Genomic DNA, 20,683 nt, shown 5'->3' with positions numbered 1-20,683 from the left:
TGAAGATTTGAAAATAAAAAAAACTGGAGGTGAGAGAGTTAAAAAAGTACTGAGTCCACCAGACGTCTGTAGCCAGCTCCTCATTTTTGGCTACAACAGCCGCTACGAGCATAACGCAAACAGTTCCTCTGACACAACTGTTGTTGGTTGAGTTGCATTGTGGGTAATGTAGGCACCAGGTTTTAATGAAGCGTATGGGTGGAATGAAACAGACGATACCTCTGGTTCTGCTGCTGTGATTTTAACGTTTTTAACTGTTTGTTATTCTGACAGTGTAACACTAAATTGATGGAGTACTCTTTTTTTCTCTGCTGTTTGTTGCTTAGATAGTAGACATGCTTGTGCATGTCAGAGGTCATCTCATTTAAAATGTTACGTCCTGCTAATAAAAGACAATCAAAATGTCAGTGATTTTAGTGAACGCAGAGGTCTCCCATTCTGTCACAAATCTGATCTGCTTAATCAAAAACCTCAGTCATGTCTTGCGTGTATTTGAAACTCAGTAGTAGGAGGGTTTAAAAAAAATAATATATCACCTACTGAGAATCCTAATTATGCATCATGATCGATGTCTTGGTGAGATTTTCATTCCATTTTTTTTTTCTCGAGTGCCAACATTTATTAACAAAAAAAACCAAAATAACTGAAGTAATACTTTCAGGATTAAAAAAGTGTAAACTTTCACAAAATATAAAACTGACACATTCGAACCATAAATTATAAACATGTAGTCATGCATTTGTTCACAGGGCTGCATACCGTTTAGTCTTACATTTTTATCTTACAAATAAAATAAAGTTAGATATTTCTCATGTGGTATGTCATGGATATTTACATTATTATTCATTAGTATTCGATGCATTAGTGTGTGGAGTATCATGGAGGACGCTCCCAGAGTGAGGATTAGAGTGTTTAAAGGACAACGAGTGTGGTTTCTTGTGCGTGCGTGTGCATCTGTGGAGGGTTTTTGCTGAACTGGAGCAGTGGCCTAAGGTTACCTCGGTAACTGTTTTGCCTAAAAACAAAAACCCTACTGAACTTAACTGACATTAATCTGATGTCACAAGCTGCCAAAATATCTGATGTCAGGTTATGACAAATATCCTATGTCATCTGATGTAGGTTTGCCAGTCAACAAACTTATGAGACACCATAAGTCAACTTGTCATAGTCTGAGTGTAGTAGTTGTGATCCCTCATGACAACAGTAATGTACTGCACTGACAGATTGGTGTACGCCTGTGATGGTGGCTGGAGGTCTTTGCTAGGGTCCAGTGATCTACGGAGGTCCCGTGTGAGGCGCCTGCGGAGACCCCTGATAGGGCTGAGACGGCGACACCCACGCTCCAGCGCTGGGAGGACGACTGGGCTCTCCACTCCCTGACTGATCCAGTTCAGCGCTGTCGCAGTCAGAGTCATCACACAGAGCTCGACTCTGAAGAGAGGAAGGATGCAGAAAACAATGTCATACAAGACCTAAATCTGAAATTACAGCAGTGTCTTTTTTGGCAGAATGCAGGTCCTTCAGTTGAGTAAAAGTACCAACACAACAATGCAGAAATACTGCATTACAAGTTAATTCCGTGCATTTAAAATCCTACTTAAATGGACAGTTTACAGCAGCTGCAGATTCAGTTCTTGCCTCGGTGCTTTGCTGCATGTCAGCCCCTCTCCCCCTTTTACACCTAATCTGTCCTATCTAATAAAGGCCCAAAGCCCAAAAATAATCTTTAGAAAAAAGAAAAAAGAAAAAAGGACAGTTCATCCCAAAATCAAAAAATACATATTTCTTCATCTTAACCATAGTACTATTCATCTACTACACAGTTTTATGACCACATTGAGGAAGAAAAATGTATTTGATACTTTGAGATTAAAGTCATAATATTATGAGAAAAAAAATGTAATATTACAATAAAAAAGTTGTAATCTCATGAAAATAAAGCCATAATATTACAAGAATAAAGTTGTATTTTTAAGATATATTACAGAAATAAACATATTGCCAGCAAACTATAAAACAGGCAAAGCACAGGCAGCCTCCTTGGCAACCGGTGACTATGGTTGCCTTTGGTTTTTTTCTCATACTCATACTTAAGAGTTAAGTACAAGTACCTCTAATTTAACTTAAGTACAGTTGTTGAGTAAATGTACTTTCCACCACTGGTTTTTGGAGTAAGTTTCTTTACTTCAGCCTGAGATGGAGACACAAGCTGACACATGTGATCCTCTGCGTAGGAGCTATTTTACCTCATTAGGATTCTGCCCGCCGTCCAGCTGAGCTTTGGCCTGTCCCAGCGCTCCGTCTCTCTCCGACAGGCCATCAGAAGCCTGCGCAGGATCAGTGTTGTCCGCCGGGATCTCCGACCCCTGAGAGAGGAGGTCGTCACTGCGGTCGTCCAACCTGTCGTCTGTGTTGGTGCTGACCACGTCGGGGGTGCCGCTGTGGGAATGGTCAGTAGTGTGGCCCTCCTCGCCGTCCGACACCGACAGGTTCTCTGAGCTGAAGGTGGACACCGACTGGCACTTGGTGATGCTCGTCGGACGTCTGGAGAGATAAAAAAAAACCAAATGGCACAAAATGATTCTTTGAAAAATGATTCTTTATTCTCCAAGTCAGTAACTCAGAGAGAGAGAAGACAGCTTAAAGGAATTTTCCAGTGACGGAGGACAGCAAGTTACTCACCGTCTCCGTGGCAACTCAACCTCACTGTCAACTTCACCCTCCTCCTCCTCTGATGACACTCCACGCCTCTGTAGAAGAAAAAGGAAACATGCACGAGTGAAAATGATCAAAGTATCACCAGAAGAGCACTGATGAACATGAACACAGGATTCACACACTTTTCCATGACTTTTTCAGGACCCCAATTTTTTTTTCTTTTCCAATTAGTCTGCCGTTTCTCAAACATGTCACATTTAAACTCTATTCAAACATAATTTCCTTCAAAAACATGCAGAAAAAATGAAATGACCAACTTGGCAAGTCCCACAAATTGCAAGAAATACATTTTTTGAAAAAAAAAGGAGAACAGAAAATTACCCAATGCTTAACTGATTTTTAGGAAATTATCAAAAAAAAAATGTTTTTCCAGAAAACTAGGCCTATATTTTAATCAAAATAATTTTCATATTAAAAATTATGTTACAGAAAAAATAAATAAATTCTTAATTTTAAGCACCTTTTAAGGTCATTTTCATGTCTTTTTCCCCTTTATTTTCAGAGAATTAAAAAAAAAAATCCTAATTTTTTTGCTAATTTTTGGGTCATGTCTTGTTAAGTTGCTTCTTGCTTCTTCCCAATGTTTTTAAACAAATCAAACCAATTTGCTCTGGTTTTAAAGGGTTAAAGCTTCGTTTCACTGTCAGCTACAGAATGGAAGGTTATCCATGCAAGATAACTGCAACAATTTCATGACACGCAACAAAACTGTCAATAATTGACACTAATTCCTTGACTTTTCCAGGCCTGGAAAATGTGATTATGTAATTCCATTACTTTTCCAGGTTTTCCATGACTGTGGGAGCCCGGATGAGCAGATATCAATACCTGTTTGCGTGTGATAGCTGCCCGGTACAGAATGGCTGAAGGAGTGAGGTGCTGACTCCCGATCCCCCCTGAAGCCCCACGAGGCAACCTCACAGCACCGGCGCCCTCCTCTTTATCCTCCCCATCATGAGGCAGACGTGGTGATCCAAGAGACCCCCGCCCTGCTGCCGCCCCCCTCCCGCACGGTGAGTCCGGGCTGCTGGAGAACGGGAACGACGCAGCATCCTCGCTTGGCGTGTCGCTGCGTGGAGGGGTTTCTGTGAGATCATCCAGACCAGCTGCCCCCGCCTCTGATCCCCCTAATCCTGCAGAGGCACTGAGGCTCCCCCCTCTCTCCAGCCCGCCCACAGAGGCCTCCCCTTTCCCCTGCCCCTCCGCTTCCAGCGTGGTGCAGATGAGGTCAGGGCTGGAGGAGGAGAGCTGCCTCTGCTGCTGCTCGTGGCTGAGGCCCCGCAGGGCCGCAGACGGCTCCAGGAGCTGCTTGGAGGTGTTAGTGGCGGAGCTGTTGGCCTGGCCGTTTGTGTCCCTATTAGGGGAGGACTGGTTCGCCTTTAGTCCAGCCAGGTCCCCACTGCTGCCCTTCCCGGGCTTGCGATGGCGGGTCTTTACCCTCCGAGAGCGGCTGGGAGAAGTGGAGCTTCTGTTGGGGCAGGCCGGGATAGTGACTTGCATCACAGAGGAGTCCATTTTGGGAATGATTACCTCAGACTTGAGGATGTCTGGCCTGAAGGAGTAGGAAGGATTAGTCAACAACTACAATCCACAAGCCTGATTAATATTCATTTCAGCATCAATTTTTTATTTAAAAAAACGACTGAAATGAGCTCACACACCTCTTCCCCGAGGGGAGTTTCTGCGGGACGTTTCTCTTCTTGATGAGTTTGTCCATGGAGTTGGAGGAGCTGCTCTGCCTGGAGCTGTGATGCTTAAACAAACCTGGGTACTTTTTATCCAAAGACTGCTCTCGCCTGGAAAAAAGACACCAAAGTATAAATGCATTAGCCGGCTAAAACCAGCCTGATGTTTCTATCCCTGTCTCTGTCTGGACTCTCTGGCTGACCCAAGTACTTTCAGTGGGCGGGAGTTAGTCGCTTTGAAAGACAAACGTCCTCAACCACTCCTGGTGTTAGCATTAGCATCTGCTCCCCTGCCAATACATGTTCAGGTGAACATTAAGGGTCTAAAAGATACTATTTTCTCATATTTACCCTTTGTATGTGACGTGTACCTTGTCGACAACAATCTCTGTGAAGTTTTTGCAACACACTGGCATTGCAAACATATTTCGACATTTCTCGTTCAGCAACCAGCTGCCTCTGAACTGCTGAATACCAACTGGCAGCATCCTTGTTGTCTGTCCGAAGCATTATGCATATCAGTCTGCACGGCCTTGATCCCCAGCTTTGCAGCCTCTCGTATCTGCTCCTCCATTAGTGCAATCAGTGGCGCAACAACAATAAACACTATATTTACACTGGGCAACATCATCTTCATCACCTAAGCCAGTTAGAAAATCAAACGTTTTGCCAAATCCAGTCATAAAACTGGCAAAAAGTCTTTTCCTCTGAGAAACTCAGTGAGTGCATCCTCTTGTTGTTTAATTAATATCGACTCTATTTCTGCAATCTGGTACCTTGCCTCTGGCGATAGAAGTCGGTAGGTATAACGGTATTCCCGAAGAGCAGCGTATGTGTGCTTTGTGTGCTGTTGAAGCTGTTGAGGATTAATTTCATTTTTTGTTCTTCTGTTCTCTGTATAGTTTTTGTGATAAAGTTCAGGCGAAGGACCCTGACTTATTTTGGTTGGATGGGTGTGATATGTTGAGCTGGCTATTTAAGGATGAGATTCATGCCTTAGCCAGATTTATTGAAAATGCATGGACATTACGCCAGAAAACACCGTATCCGGTATAATTGTCTGTTATTGGTTTGTATATTATGAAATACTCCTTGTATAATATATATTTTGTTCTGTGGATGTATTAGAAAAGGCTATGCAACCATCTTTGTATTTTTTGTGTTGTTATCATCAGTGCATTATAAGTCCATGTGTGCTGGGCACAATTAAGTGCATGACACTTAAATAAACTAATCAATCAATCAATCTGCAATAACTTCATTTATTGCTGTGTTTATTCTGCTAACATTAGAGTTATGGTTTGCTGCTGCAGAAGCCGTCATTAATGTTTTCTAAGGCAACATCATCATATATAACGCAGTCCGTAATTGGCTGCTTGTGTTTTCATGTACAGCGTGGATCCGTGATTTCCTCAAATGGATTGTGATGTCTTAAAAGTGTTTTGGGCGGCAGAGAGTCCAAAATGTTACAGAGAGTGAAACAAAATTTTGATCTCACATCACCAGGATGGTCTTTCCAGGCTATGAATGCAATGTGGCTTATTAATATATAAAGAATGTACATCCTGTGTTGATGAATTTACCTCTGCAGCTCTTTCTCTTTGAGCTCCAGCTGCAGCATGACGGCGCTGAGCTCCATGTAGAGGTTGTTCGCCCTCTCCAGTTTCCTCTCATAGTGCTCACGGATGTCCAAAGCATGCCTGAGAAGAAAAGAGGCTTCCGATTACTGTCATTGTGCATCCGCATGAGAGACTCCAAATCCTCCACAATAGACGTGCACTCAAGGCACTTATTTCATCCACATGGGCGGACGAAGGAATGACACCGAGAAATGGGACAGAGTGAAAGTGGCCTCATAGATGTTAGCTAACATAGCAAAAGTACAATCATCCACGGGTTGGGGGTTCAAAAGAGTCATGGTTTCAATTTACGTCACATATCTTTGGGGTACAACACACGTGTAGTAAAATTTGGTCTGCAGTTGCTGAAAGGCTCAGTATCTAACATTTAACATTTAACATGTATATTTATAGTTATTTAGCCTCTGTTGGATCTGTTTAATGGGAGAGAAATACTGAATGTGTGAAAAGTAGACAGGACTTGTGGACTGTGTGCAGTTGCTGCTAGAAAGGCTTTGAAATGTTTTTTTTTTCTTAAAGGGCTGTTATCTGCATGGCACACTGTGAACGACATTGCATTCGAGAAGTGCTGTTGATTGGTTGGTTGTAATTTGAATCCTAGACAAACAAGTTAGTCATTGATCCAGGGACAACACTGACTTAGTGATATCAGATTGTGCATATGTTCAAGTGTTGGCTTTAATTACTTAAAAAAGAGGGTTGCTATAAAAAGGGGGTCTGACATCATCAAGTCAGGTGAGTGTATAGGCGGGACCTTGATACTGTGGCTCCACCCCCTGATCAGTACAGTATCAGGTCAGTACCCAGAGGCTGCAATCCACTGTACATGGAACTCAGAAAAAAGGTGCAATGAAAAAATAATTCAAATTAAAACACAGGCAAGATCTGTGCAGCCCAAGTTCACTGACATAAACACGTCTGACGTCATAGACAACATGACCAGACACATGGTGAACTGAACAGAATGACATTTTCAAAATTGTCAAAATATTACTTCACGCACTGTTTTCTGTAGTATTAGTATTGTGAAACATTCTGTAATGTTGTAACTGCTATTTTAGTAGATTTGTACTTGATAAAAGTCTCCGACTCTGTATGCACAAAATGCACACAAGAACTTGCTGGCTCACACTTTTATGCTCGGCTCATTTTAACACAATCTGGAGCTGTTGTACATTATTTTAAAGAGCAAAGACAAACAAGACAGTTGACTTATTTGTATGCCATTAGTTTTCGCTAATGGCGCTGTGGTAATTGATGAAGGTTCTCTGTGGATGCTTGTGAAGCTCGGAGACTTGACATACAAATATCAGTTTGCTGCAGGCGTTCATGCTTTTCCCCGGCAGATGTACTGGGATGAATTTAGATGGAAGTTGGGAATATCATGTTGGAATTATTTATTTCCAACTTGCAATGGATTGCAAGACGTCACCAGCGCAACATGGCAATGGCAGTGTTTGGGATATTTTGGCTTCATTTTTTTACAGTGGGAGGAAGTGGAGACGTGTCAGCCTTCTTTATTCAGTCTACGGTTGCAGCTAATCTGACCACATATGTGAGATCTAAAAGTAAAAACAAAACACAGACCTGAGCTCCTCTCTGCGTCGATTGATCAGTTCCTCATCGAGTCGGTGGAGACAAGTACCCTCAGATTTAATCTTCTCAAAGTGCTGTTTCACCTCCTCTCGCCATTCAGCCTGATGAGAGCACATTTCTGTTAAACAGCGATGTTTCACCAGAGCTGACTTTAAAACTATTTTTTTCTGCACAGCAGTTAAAATCTGGATACTGTGCGAGCATGTGTATTTGTGCCACAAATATTTAAATGTATGACTTGTGTGTCTTTTGTTGCATCTCCACATCTCTCATATTCAAGCAGGTGCTGTGTTTCACATCTGTACTTATACTAATTTCACACAAAGTGTGAATAATGCAGTCTTAAGTGTACTACTTAAAGTATCCAATTCAGACACACGGAGGATTTTGAAGAAGCAAACATACCTGAGACTTGAAGTACGTCTCCTGTGGAGTGGACAGCACATCGGCTGACGCTATATCCAGGTGAAGGAGGATCTGACGGAAAGAAGGTCTATTCCTGGGCTTACAGTTCCTGCAAATCCAAAGCAGGAAAGACAGCTGTGTACATTTACAATGTAAAATCAATAAAGTCCTTAAACCACACGCTAATGCCTCCAATACATCTATTCTCAACTCTCGCTTCTACTCCTCTAATCTGCTCATTTTCTGCCTTTCTTGTCCTCTCTTCCCTGCTGCGCTCATTAGTTTTCTTTACTCGTTCTCCATTTCCAGGCGTTACTCACCAGCACTGTCTGAGGAGGATCTTGAAGCCGTCAGGGCAGCTCTCGGGTACGGGCAGCTGCAGGCTGTTGTTTCCCACCCCCCAGATAATAGCAGACGAGTCCACATCTTTGTAAGGGATTTCTCCAGTTAGCATCTCCCACAGCACTACGCCAAAGGACCTAAAAGTTAAAAGGACAATTCACCTCAAAATTTAAAAATACATATATATCTGCTCCTCCGTGTGTAGTTCTGTAGAATTAAAATAGTGCGTACATGAAACTGCTCACAAAAAGTTCTGTGGATTATTTTGAGTAACCGGTTCAGCTTTTACTAAATTTGCTCCTCTATTGTTGTGCTGTACATTAAAGATAATTAAAAAGTTGCTGAACAGAGTCAAGATAAACGTGTGCTGAGTATTCATTTTAAATAAAAGAAAAGATGTGAATATTTATCAGACGTACCAGATGTCCACTTTTTCCGACACTGGCTCATTCCGAATTACTTCAGGAGCCATCCAAGCTACGGTGCCGGCAAATGACATCTTGGTGCTCTTGTCACTGAGCTCCTTTGAGGTGCCGAAGTCAGAGATTTTTACCAGGTCATCATGTGTAATCAGCATACTGCAAAAGTGAGATTACATGTAATTAAATACTGAGTGTCAAAACAACAAAAACAAAAAAAACCACATTATCAAAGGACTTTTAAATACAACTAAAAGAAGTAATTAAAGAGCCAAGAGAATAGAAAAAAATGGTGCAGTGTAAGAAATGATTCATTATTCAATTTAATAAAAGTTAGCAGCAAACAGAAAAGTGTTCAGCCTTAATTTAAAAAAATGAGAGTTGCAGCAGACTTGCAGTTTTGTGGGAGGTTATTCAGATAAATGGTGCATAAAAGCTGAATAACATTTCTCCATGTTTAGTTTTAACTCAGAGGACACAAAACAAATCTGTCTCAAACGACCTGAGAGGACGGGATGATTCATAATGGAGCAGAAGGTCAGAAAATGCATTTTGGCCTTAAATTGGGATGATAACAATTAATCAACTATTTAATTGAACATGTAACATGAAATGTAATTAACTAATAGATACACTATGCAATAGGGTCAAAGTACATGCAATATGTTGCTGTGAGCTTTGTTTGAGGAAAAAAGCATTTGTTGTTTGTAATAAGCAGTTTTTATGATTTTTTTTCAGATAATGATTAATTGACTGTTAATTTTTACCAATAATGAATTAAGAAAAGTGCTTTGCAACCCTAGCCTTAAATAATTCAGTGCTTTATAAACCAACAGTAGTATGTTGAAATGAACTCTTTGACTGCCAGTCAGCCAGTGTAAAGACCTCAGAGCTGGAGTGATGGATCCATTTATTTATTTCAAATTTATTTTGATTTTACGTGGAGATAATAAGGAAGCGGTCATGAAACTTCAGATCTTACGGGCTGAATTTCTGAGTCTGTGAACTTACTTTGGGGACTTGAGGTCTCGATGGATGATTTTGTGGAGGTGCAGGTAGTTCATGCCACCAGCGATGCCCATGGACCAGTCAACCAGGAGAGAGGGGGTGATTTTTCGGCCCGCCCGCAGCACCTCATACAGTTGTCCTTGGGCACAGTACTCCATCAAGATACAGTAACAGGGAGCCTGGGTGCACACGCCCCTGGAAGAAAGCACGGCAGTCAGATAACATGGTGCGGAAAGGGAAAGCAGGAGAGAGTTTTGCAGTTAAACGATACATGACCCTGCAGGATATTGTGCGTTTCCTCACTTGAAAGTGATGATGTTGGGGTGCTTGAGTTTTCGGAGGTGTTTGATCTCGGTCTCTTTGATGTCCCGCACTTTCTTCACAGCCACGTCTTCTCCGTGGAACTTCCCGAGGAAGACGGCCCCCTGTGCCCCGCTGCCCACCCACTGCAGGTCGGAGATTTCCTCAAAAGGAACCTCCCAGGACTCTAAACTCAGACCAACAAGCCCACAGAAAGAAACTCAATGAATAAATGTGAAACCATGAAGCATTACACAGAATGAAAGTGGAAACAGACATGTTTTAGGCTTTAACTTGTTATTATGACGTAAATGTTGATTGCATAATGTAATGGCTATAGAACAATTACCGGGCACGATCTCCTGGAAAAATGAAGACTTGATTTATGGCAAAGAAAGTGCATCAACCATTGCACAGGGGTGTTTCTTTTGCAAAAGTCAAGGTATGGCAATGTGACATGATGTCAGGGACCTTCTATACAACTGAAAATGGTTTTCACAGACAAAGCTGGTCACATTCACAATGCCTAAAGCTGCATGTGAGACATAACTTTGAGCACGGGTGTAATATGACATTAATAGACAATTGGCCCCTGGGAACATGCATGCAGAGGGCCTCACAATCTGTTTTGTATCTCTTTGTTGTCATATGGTGTCTTGTTGTTGTTTGTGTCTTTTTGTAGTTGTTTTGTGTCTCTTTGTGGCCGTTTTGTCAATTTTTGTAATTATTTTGTGTCTCTTTGCAGTTCCCTTGCAGCTCTTCTTAGTCATTTTGTGTCTCGTTCTGATGGTACGTGTTAATTTGAATAACATTGAAAGCCAGTGGGCCCCTGACATTGGGGGCCCCAGGGCCATTGTGCCTGTGCCTTATAGGCTTGTTCAGTAATCCATCTATGACTTAGATAAAAAACTGAAAACAGCTTTTTCTTGCATCTCTTTGGCACGTATTTCAGCACCATGGACAGAGAGCGGCAAACCAGCAAAACAAAAGGCAAAGGCACAAAATATGCTAATTTACTGCCCTTTCAAAGTACTAAGGCCCAACTGCGCAGGCTGATTTCAGTATTCAATAACATGTTTGAATTCATTTGTTACCACAAAAAACAACTATGAACGCGGAAATCATTTGTGCAAGCTGTTGGGCACTTTTCTGAAGCAGGTGGCCAAAGGGCCACCGTAACACATGGTCAAAAATCACAAGTTCACTCACTTATATTCACTGACAGGAGTAAATTATGGATTCATGTGTTACCTTTTACTATAATGTAACACAGTGACAAACACACATGCAAATTGTAGGTGGGTATCCATCATAGATTTGCACAAAACTAAGGCGATATTTATAAAATGATTGCAAAATGACTGTGTTTCAAGTGATGTTATGCAACTTCTCTCGCCATGTTATGTTGCATCGTGCCCGATGGAGCCAGTTCCTACGGACAAGCTCATAGTATCATGTGACCTATAAAAGCAAAAAAAGTGTTTTCACTGCAGTTTTGCGAAACACGCCTTTTTTGCATCACCTGAAATATCTCTTCACACGAATGTAAAAACATTTTGTGATAAATGGGTTTGGTTTTTTTCAAAATTGACATGTTTCCACAGGACCTATTTTATATTTGCAATTTCAGTTTGTGCAGTTTAAAGGTTAATGGAAACCTGCATTGTGATGGCCCTGCTGTGTCATCTCTGTGTATTTGTGTTGTCATCTTTCACCTGTCTGTGTGCAGGCAGGTGCTCGTTAGAGCAACTGGGAACAGCTGAGAGTGCTCTAGTTTATTTAAGCATGTGTACAGCTAGTAGCTCTGTCTCTGGCTGAACCTGCACTCTGCTGCTGCGTCCCTCCGCCCCTCTCAGGTTTGGTTATGTTTCCTTAGTGCTTTGATTTGCTTTGCTTTTATGCACTTTTACAACCCCTGATGCACATTTTTCCACTCATGCATAACACACACTACTGACAACACTGACTTCCACACTCCACATTGTAAATATTTAAGTTAACCTTTAATTTGGTCTGATTTGGTTTAATTTGTTCTATTAACTTTTGTTACCTTTTCTAACATCTTTTGTTTAACTTTGCTATGGTATGCCTTATGTGCCAGGTCATAACAATGTGCAATATTAATAGACCACGCATCTTAATTATCTCTGGAAGATCTTTTTGAGTACAAATGATCAATTTTAAGGCAATACAAGTGAAATTACTTTATTTTTCATTTTATGGAGAAAAAAATGATTCTGGCAGCTGCCATACCTTGCCATATGCAATTAATGCATATTTCATTGCATAACTGAAACAGCAAGAGGATACTGATTTTGTTTTCCATGGCTCTCAGTAGCTAGCCCCAGTTCAAAAGAGTATCAGTGAAACTTCTTGGCAGTTGTTGTCCCCAGTAGCAGAAGTGACTAATAATGGATCAACAGAGGTCGTTGTGGAGACTCTACCCAACAAAAAAAGGAGCCCCATTGCCTGGCTCTGAGCAAAATGGAAAGTGATTGTCTTTGCAACAGTGGCGTCAACAGCCGTGTTGGGTAAATGTCATTAAAACTATAGTTTACCAAAACACTAGTTACTTGACAATGAATGCACTTAAAATACATCTTAACTACTCTAAAAGTAAAAGTTTTTAAAAAGTAGTTAAACTACATCCAAACTACACTGGGAATGATCTCCATCTGAGTCTGGAGTCTTTTCTGACACAGTCACAACTGAACTGACACTTGAGTAAAGTGTAGGCCAGTCCTCACCGAGGAAGACTGAGGACATGTTTTGGGAGAAGATGGGAAATGAGCGTTGGAGTAGAATCAGGAAAATACTACACTTCCAAGGAACTTTATAGTATTCCATTTAAGACACAATTACAGACATGTTAGTTGCATTTCAGAGGTGATTTTAGTGAAGCAGGTTATTGACACAAAAAAAGAAAACTGTGGTCAATAAGCTGCAGAATTGTGCCATACTGAAATGCAAGAAATGGCATGGCAATATTGTGACTATATAGTGTATATTTAAACTGAAGCTCAACACCTGCAAACTGTAGTTAACCCTTTAAAACCTGGATCAACTTTATGTTTGCTGTGCTGTATTCAGATGCCTTTCACAAGCTATTACATGCAGAGAAGGCAATGATTAACTTGACAAAATGTTCCACAAACTGCAAGAAATAGGTAGAGTGATGACAAAAGAGCTGAAAATTTACCAAGAAAAAAAGGGAAACTAAAGAAAACTAGGGAAAAATGTCCAGAAAATTGTTTTTATTTTGGGGGGCAATTTTCTTGTTTTGATTTTTTTGTTACTTTTTTTGCTGATTATTTCGGGTAATTTTCTTGTTTTTTTTGTTAATTTTTTGCTAATTTTTGGACCACGTCTTTTTAAGTTGTACTTTGCCTTCTCTCCACATTTTTTCGAAGATATCGAGCCAGTTTGCTCAGATTTCAAAGGGTTAAACTAATAATTGAATTATATGTAGTTAACTACTCCCCAACACTGACTAACAATACTACCACTTTGAAAATGCTGGGGAGGGTTGCACAGTTGCCTGTTTCCACTTTATCACAGGTATTGCAACAGATTTTTTCAGCAGCACCCTTTGAGTGATTACTCAATTTATATCCACCACACATTACAAAACCTCCAAATGTCAACATGCACTCTTTCTAGTCTGAGAAGGGAGGAGTCGGGGGGTTCGCTGAGCAAATGCTGTTTCCATGCTGCACATTAAAATGGGCTGGCAGGACACAATTGCATCATACAATGTGCCTGCCATGTTCAAATAAATGGTGTATTGATAACTTATCCAGCAAAAATTATGTTTCCATCCAGAGATAAGAGGAGGAAAACAGCAATCCACTCAAAGTCTGATCTGTCTGTCATCTGTCACACTGACGGGACCTAAACGACTGTGAGAGCACGGTCACTAAAGAGAGACGAGCTGGGCAGAATAAAAGAGACAGGCGGATCAATTCTTCATGAGGTCCACTGAAGTGTCGAGATCTCTGGAGAGCTGCTGCAGCGGAGGCAGATGCACATGATGCTTCCTGCTGGCCAGCTGTGAAAACTCACTGATGCTGATGACTGTGAATGAACCGACCCATAAACACAGTGATGCTGCCAGCAGGACACGGTGGCAATGAAAATAATGAGCTCTAGAGTTGGAAAATGAGGTAAATTTACCCAAGCGCTGTACCTAAAGTCAGTCTGAAGTACTTGCACATGAATATTTGTGTTTTCTGCAAGTTTAGTCTCCTAGTTTAATACATTTTAACACTGAATATTGTAGTTTTTATGGCACTACGATTATCTGACAGCTCTGGTCACTGGTTAAGTTTAAGAAAAAGATCTTAAAAAAACAAGGTTAAAAAATACAATGCACTGCTAAAGATTTTACCACTGATACCTAACCTTTTTAACTCGTGACGTTTAAAATAAAGCAGTGTGGCCTCTTGAGTTGTTAGAAGTGCCACCAAAGAGACATTTCCCCTCTAAACTTCTCATGTGGTTCATTTAAATAATTGTTTGAGGCCCAAAGACGTCTAATCATCTAATATTTAACAAAACAAAAAAGCAAAGATCAGAGTAAAATAAATATTAAGTGGTAGCATGTTTTTTTTCCCTTCTTCCTTAAGGCATAGATGCACCATACTGTCAATAAAAATCTAGCTGCAACGAAGGCTGACTCCTGCATTGCTTCACATTGCCTATGTCTCGGACATAAATTTGCACTTGAACAAACTGCAAAAACGACAAACAACAACCAACTAGCACCTGTGTGAGAGGAAATAGCTCTCTATTCCGCCAGTCATCTGTATTTGTCATTCAAAAAATTTAACCAGAGGACCGTTATGATGCTAGTTAGCCAGTTAGCACGCAAACAAAACAACCTGATGTTGAATGAATAAATGATATTTATCGGGAACTAGCAGACAATGACACAAACAGTTACAATCTGTTTTTGCAAAAGAGCTGAACGGCTAAAATAAACTCTCATCTAATATAACAACTTTGTTTCAATCTCACTATCTTGACATGAGCTGTTTGATTGCTTTCCTCACTTCCATTTCTCTTCTTGTGCATTGAGCTGAAGTGCCAGTCAGAGCGATTTCATTCACCTACTGACTCCGCCACCAATACTAGTGCCAGCAAAAACAAGGGGAGCAGCAAGCTGTAAGCTAAAAAATGAAGCCAATGCCAAAGTGCCAAAAACTGCAGTTCTTTGAATGTCCACTGGAGGCTGGCCCCGGAAGCAAGTCAATCCCTGTGGACCCCCATGTTAAAATGCTCAGCTTTAAATAAACATGTTTACAGCCTGCTACAAAAGACTGTTTTAATCTCTATAGCTAATTTCCCCATTCGTGACAACTCACCTGTTTACATTTTACTGTCACCTGTTTACATAAAACCAAGATGCCAATGGCTGAACTGGACGTTTCAAAACGAAATCACACTAACTACATCCATTAACTTTATAGTCTGCGAGCAGATGCTCACCTACAGGCTGACACTGAATGTTAGCCGACAGTCAGCTTGATGTGTTAGGGCCATTACCTAATAATCATTTCACAGTCCCTCAGATTTGTCTTGTGACCCTTTGAAGGGGCCTGACCCCTAGGTTGGAAACCACAGGACTAAACAGGACTGTTAAAAAAATTCGATAAATTGTCCACCAGCTGCTTAGGCACTGATGCATCATTAATAATCCAAAGATGTATAATAATATATCTGTCACAGGTGCATTTTTTCTGCAGAATAGTGCTTTTACTTTTGATACTTTAAGTACATTTTATGAATAATTATACTTTTACTGAAGCAGGATTTTAAACGCAGGACTTTTACAATAATGGAGTCTTTTTTTAAACTACTTTGTTGGTGCTTTTACTTAAATGAAGGATCTAAAAACCTCTTCCGCCACTGTGGAGTTAAAGCTTCACCCATGAGCTCAGATATTTATTTCTATGGTGCATTTCCATAGTTACAAAGGCATCACAATAATATCAATTTGTGAATAAATGAGTCACAAAGTTGTGAATTTTCTTTGTCATATCATTTATCCAAAACGCAGCAGAGGGTTAAGTGTAACATGTACTGTCACATACCTTCATGGCTATGTTTGTGTTCAGTGGAGTAGGCCTTTCCAATCATGGTCCAGACTGGCTTTAGGCAGCCAAACAGTCCCTCCAAAAAACCTCCACTTCCTGATTGTAGCCGAATATTCTCCGACTGGCTCCTGACGGCACCAGCCTCTGGACTGTGCCCCGCCTCGGCCCCGCCGCCACACTGGCAGGCCTCATGTTCATGTAGTTTTAGCACGCTGTTGTCAAAGTGGGCTGAGGGTCCATCACTGGGAGTGGGGCTGCTGCCGCCCGGCGCCCCCGGTCCACCGGTGTCGATGGACAGCACGTTACGGAGGACACACTGTGTGGGGGTCAGGTCCGTTTCAGGGGTGCAGGCAGGGGTGTCTCCATCGAGTCTTCGATAGGGGGGCTCTGAGATGGGGGTGCTGAAGCCTGACAGGGAAGGGGAAGGGGCGCGGGGCTCATGGATACAGGTCCCACTCATTAGGGGTTTCCCCAACACGGCAGGTCAGGGTGGATGGAGGGTGGAGAGATGAGACGAGAGCCTGTAGGACAAGAATGATGAGAAGAAATGCGTCACAATGATTTATAATACTTGGAGTTGTTTTGCATCATTTTGTGGTTTTGTGTCTCTTTGTGGTCATCTTTTGTCTCCTTGTGGTTGTTTGTGGATGTCTGGGTGTCTTTGAGATAATTTCGTGTCTTGTTGTGGTAATTTTGTGTTTCTTTGAGGTAATTTGGTGTCTTTTTTGGTCGTTTTGTGTCTCTTTGTGGTTATTCTTTGCATCTCTTTATGGTCTTGTTCTGTCTAGCCTCTTTTTGTTGTCATTTTGGGTGTCTTTGTAGTCCCTATTTATCTCTCTGTGGTTTTGTGCCTCTTCGTATTTGTTTTGGTTTTTTTGTGGTTAGTTTTTGTCTGTGGTTGTAATGCCCCTTCATGTTGCCATTTTGCATCTCTTTGCAGTTGTTTGGCCCTTTTTCATAGTCACTGTGAGCCTCTCTGTGTCTCTTTGTAGTTGTTTTATGTTTCTTTCGGGTTATTTTGTGAGTCTCCACATGGTCAGTGCGTTTTTCTTAGAGTGACATTTTGCAGGTGGGGGCCAGAGGGGCCCCTGAAACTTTTGGCCCCTGGGCCTGTGCGCCACAGTAGGCCTGTTCAGTAACTTTGCCTTCTTTTACTTTCCTTTCTTTTTGGAACCCAGATTTCCTTTTTGGGGAAAGACATAGAGCTGCAGCAGCATAAGCAGTCACTCACTTGGCTTTAGCCGCGATTGGAGACGAATTTTAGTGCAGGGACCAAACCATGTTGTGCCTTTTAGAGGTAAGAGAGGTACAGAAAGCTTCCACAATTTCTAAAAGAAATATATACAAATTTTGTTTTTCCTCATACCAATTTATTCAGAGGGCCCTCCTCCCATTGGGGCCCTGCGTAATCAGTCCAACTTTCCCCCAATGCAACGCCCCCGAAGACAGCATTCAGTCAAGTTGAAGGAGGGAACCATGAAGAACTAGCATTACTTTACTGAGCACCAGTTTGAAAAAAATACAAGAAAAATAATTTTTTTTTGCACAAAAACTATGTGGTTATCTTCAACAAGCAGTATGCAAAACATGCTTGTCAAAAATTATAGACTGAGGAGCAACAGATTCCAATAAAGTTGTTTTAATAAATAAGTACAAATTTTGCAAACTGTTCACGATTTTTGTAAATTTGATATATTATCACTCTGTTCTTGAAATTACATGTTGACCAGTATTGATTTTTCAGGGTCATTACCGATATGGATTATTAGTAGTTAATGACACCAATAATTGATTTTTGTAACCAATATGCAATTTCAATAAAAATGAACATCTTTCTGTCAATGTTTAGAATTTGGAATATAACAAACTCCAACACAAAATTCAGTTTAAAATACCTTTAGCAAATTTTTGATCAAAACTGAAGCTTTCAACATCATATACAGCAAGTTCCCAGCAACTTTTTTTAAGTGAAAATTTAAATTAAAAAATAATAAAAAATAACTTCCTGTGGTTTTAAGAATTTAAAGTTCCTCCCATGCTGACACTTGCACCTTTTAATTAATTAGTTTTTATCAGCAATTATTAAAATAAAGTATACAGATAATTAGCAAAATGCCAAATATGGGTACTAATATTCATCCAGGCCGATAATCTGTCAACCCCTACTTAAAATCGCATTTGGAGAGGAGCACATTATGACTTCTTTAGGACTTTAAAACTCAAAGTTTAGGACTTGTGACTTGCCTGTCTTGACTTGATGCTTGAGTGTGAAGACCTGAGACTTATTGGTGACTTGCAAAACAATGACTTGGTCCCACCACTGACTCCTAGTGTCTCTTTTGATCTTTTAAGAAATAACTGGAGTTTGCACAAACTTTTCTTTGATTCAAGCAACACAAAACACCCAAACAGTGGAGTCAAGCTGTGAGTTGGGCATCCAGCCAGTCCCCCAGTTTAACCACCACCAGGTTCACTCTGAATCATGCAGCAAAGCCTCATCTCTGTGTCTACAGCATGAATGGGAGAACCAGCCTGCCCAGTGGAGCCATCACCCTGAGTGGAGATGTGCTTTATGAATGAATCTACCAGAGGAGGTTGTGCAGCTCAGAGCTCAGGCTGTCACCTGCTCTTTAACTGTCCCTCTGAGGGCCATCAGTGTGTGACAACATCACAGCAAAGCCACTCAGCAGCTCCCACATGTCGCTCGTCATGCATCAAGTGAAGAGCTTTGTGTGCATCTGAAGAATATGACAAATTGCATAACCACTTCAGTGTGGATATGTGCGTACGTCAGTCCGTCTGTGCGTGCGTGCATGTGTGTGAAAGAGAGAGGGGGGGAGGGAGAGAGAGAGAGAGAGAGCACATGTACCCAATTCACATATCTTACACCAGCTCCATTTCTTGTACTGCACCACTGCATGAGAAGAGCCACGACGACTGAGCGAAATGAGAGCGTGAAAAAACGGGCAATAAACAACCAGCGGGCCTGTGCGAAGGAGCAGTGCACACGCACACACATACGCACGCACACACACACAAACGCAGGAAGATCAATCTTTAAATAACCGAGGATGTGATGATGACACTCAGCAGCATCATAACCGACGTGCATGAATTGCAAGCCTACTATGGTCCATGCCAAGTGAAACTGCCGCAGCGTCTCCACATTTACTCAACGTTGGCATCAACACAAATATTTCGTCCTGTGCGCTTTTCTCGCTGCTGCAAAAATATGATTTTCCAGCGTCCATCGACGATGATTGGCTTCTTGGCAGCATCGGTTCAGTGGTGCAGTGTGAGCGGCGTGAACGCAACCGCACCAAGCAACGGCATCAAACCTCCCCGTCCTGTGATACCTGATTTTATCAGCATTTAACCGGATAGTATGACATTCCCATACCTTTCTGCCTGGTTGATGTCGCGTTGTCAAGTGAAGGGGTGGGCTCGGCGCTTTATTTGTCGGCGATAATGAGCAAATCGTTTGTTTCTTCTTCGGTCCGGGCTGTCTGTTGTATCTCCAGTCCCTATATCCACGAGTTTCACGTTACCGGGATGGATCCCATCGGGCAAAATTGTGTTATCAATAACCGGGGACCCATGCAACGTGAGGCGCGCTGGGTTTTTTGGGGGAGGGAGCTGTCTCCTTTCCCAGTGCTGAATTGACGTCACGGAAATGCGAGTTGCTCCGCGAGGGGGCGCTGCAGACACACACACACACACACACACACACACACACACACACACACACACACAAGATCAGTTTTCCATAATCACATGCACTATTTCCTCTTCCAAAATGTGCCGTTATGAGCGCATTTCATTCACTGATTTCTATGTTTGGGTCGTATTTAAAACCAGCATCAGACCCCACAGCATCCATCCTGCTGCTGCTGATGTGTCCTTGAGCAAGACACACTGGATCCCCGTCGGCTCCAGAGAGGCTGGTGTGCAGCTGACCATGCGCTTTGCCCTTCCCTGGTGAGGATAAAAAGACAGCATCGTGGGATTATGATATATTTTTGTACTCTTATTCTTTTAATTAACTGATTAATTTTATATTATTTTGTTAATTTCTAACCTATTTATTTATTTACTTAATCTTAATAATGCACATATTTATATTTCTTAGCCTTTACATAATAGTTTGTATATTGTAATGTAGCATAAGGCGCATATTTTCTATTCTTATATTACATATCTATTGATCCATTTTTTTTTATTCTTAATATTTTTGCTTATTTCTTAATTTCATACTTTTTATTTCTACTTTCTATAGTTCTCCAGGTTTTACATCAGACTGACTGTAATAAATCCCCCTGGTGATCAAAAAAGTATTTTTGATTCTGATAATCAGACACTTTTTATTTTTATCTTATTTTTTATTACACAGTTATACAAATTTTTAAACATATGTATATATGTACAAATTTATCATTTGTACATATATACATATACTCCGGGGTTTAAATTGT

The 20,683-nt window shown here is 41.2% G+C and overlaps 1 protein-coding gene across 1 annotated transcript; it reads right to left on the bottom strand.

The window, feature by feature from the left end:
• Window positions 1-1,240: 1,240 nt before the first annotated feature.
• On the bottom strand, window positions 1,241-19,835 carry map3k12 (mitogen-activated protein kinase kinase kinase 12). The gene is made up of 14 exons (XM_042492175.1): window positions 19,612-19,835; window positions 16,209-16,732; window positions 10,120-10,303; window positions 9,820-10,011; window positions 8,809-8,967; window positions 8,368-8,526; window positions 8,048-8,156; window positions 7,634-7,743; window positions 5,990-6,106; window positions 4,383-4,517; window positions 3,550-4,273; window positions 2,686-2,753; window positions 2,250-2,547; window positions 1,241-1,434 (listed from the first exon to the last, which is right to left on the bottom strand). Exons 2-14 carry the CDS (start codon window positions 16,669-16,671, stop codon window positions 1,279-1,281), a joined length of 2,874 nt encoding a protein of 957 aa, XP_042348109.1. The 5' UTR covers window positions 16,672-16,732; window positions 19,612-19,835; the 3' UTR covers window positions 1,241-1,278.
• Window positions 19,836-20,683: the final 848 nt, after the last annotated feature.

The sequence above is a fragment of the Plectropomus leopardus genome, chromosome 8 (genome assembly GCF_008729295.1).
Source record: "Plectropomus leopardus isolate mb chromosome 8, YSFRI_Pleo_2.0, whole genome shotgun sequence".
Taxonomy (NCBI): domain Eukaryota; kingdom Metazoa; phylum Chordata; class Actinopteri; order Perciformes; family Serranidae; genus Plectropomus; species Plectropomus leopardus.
Note: the sequence above shows the minus strand (reverse complement) of the source record. Positions and strands in the feature narration are given on the sequence as shown.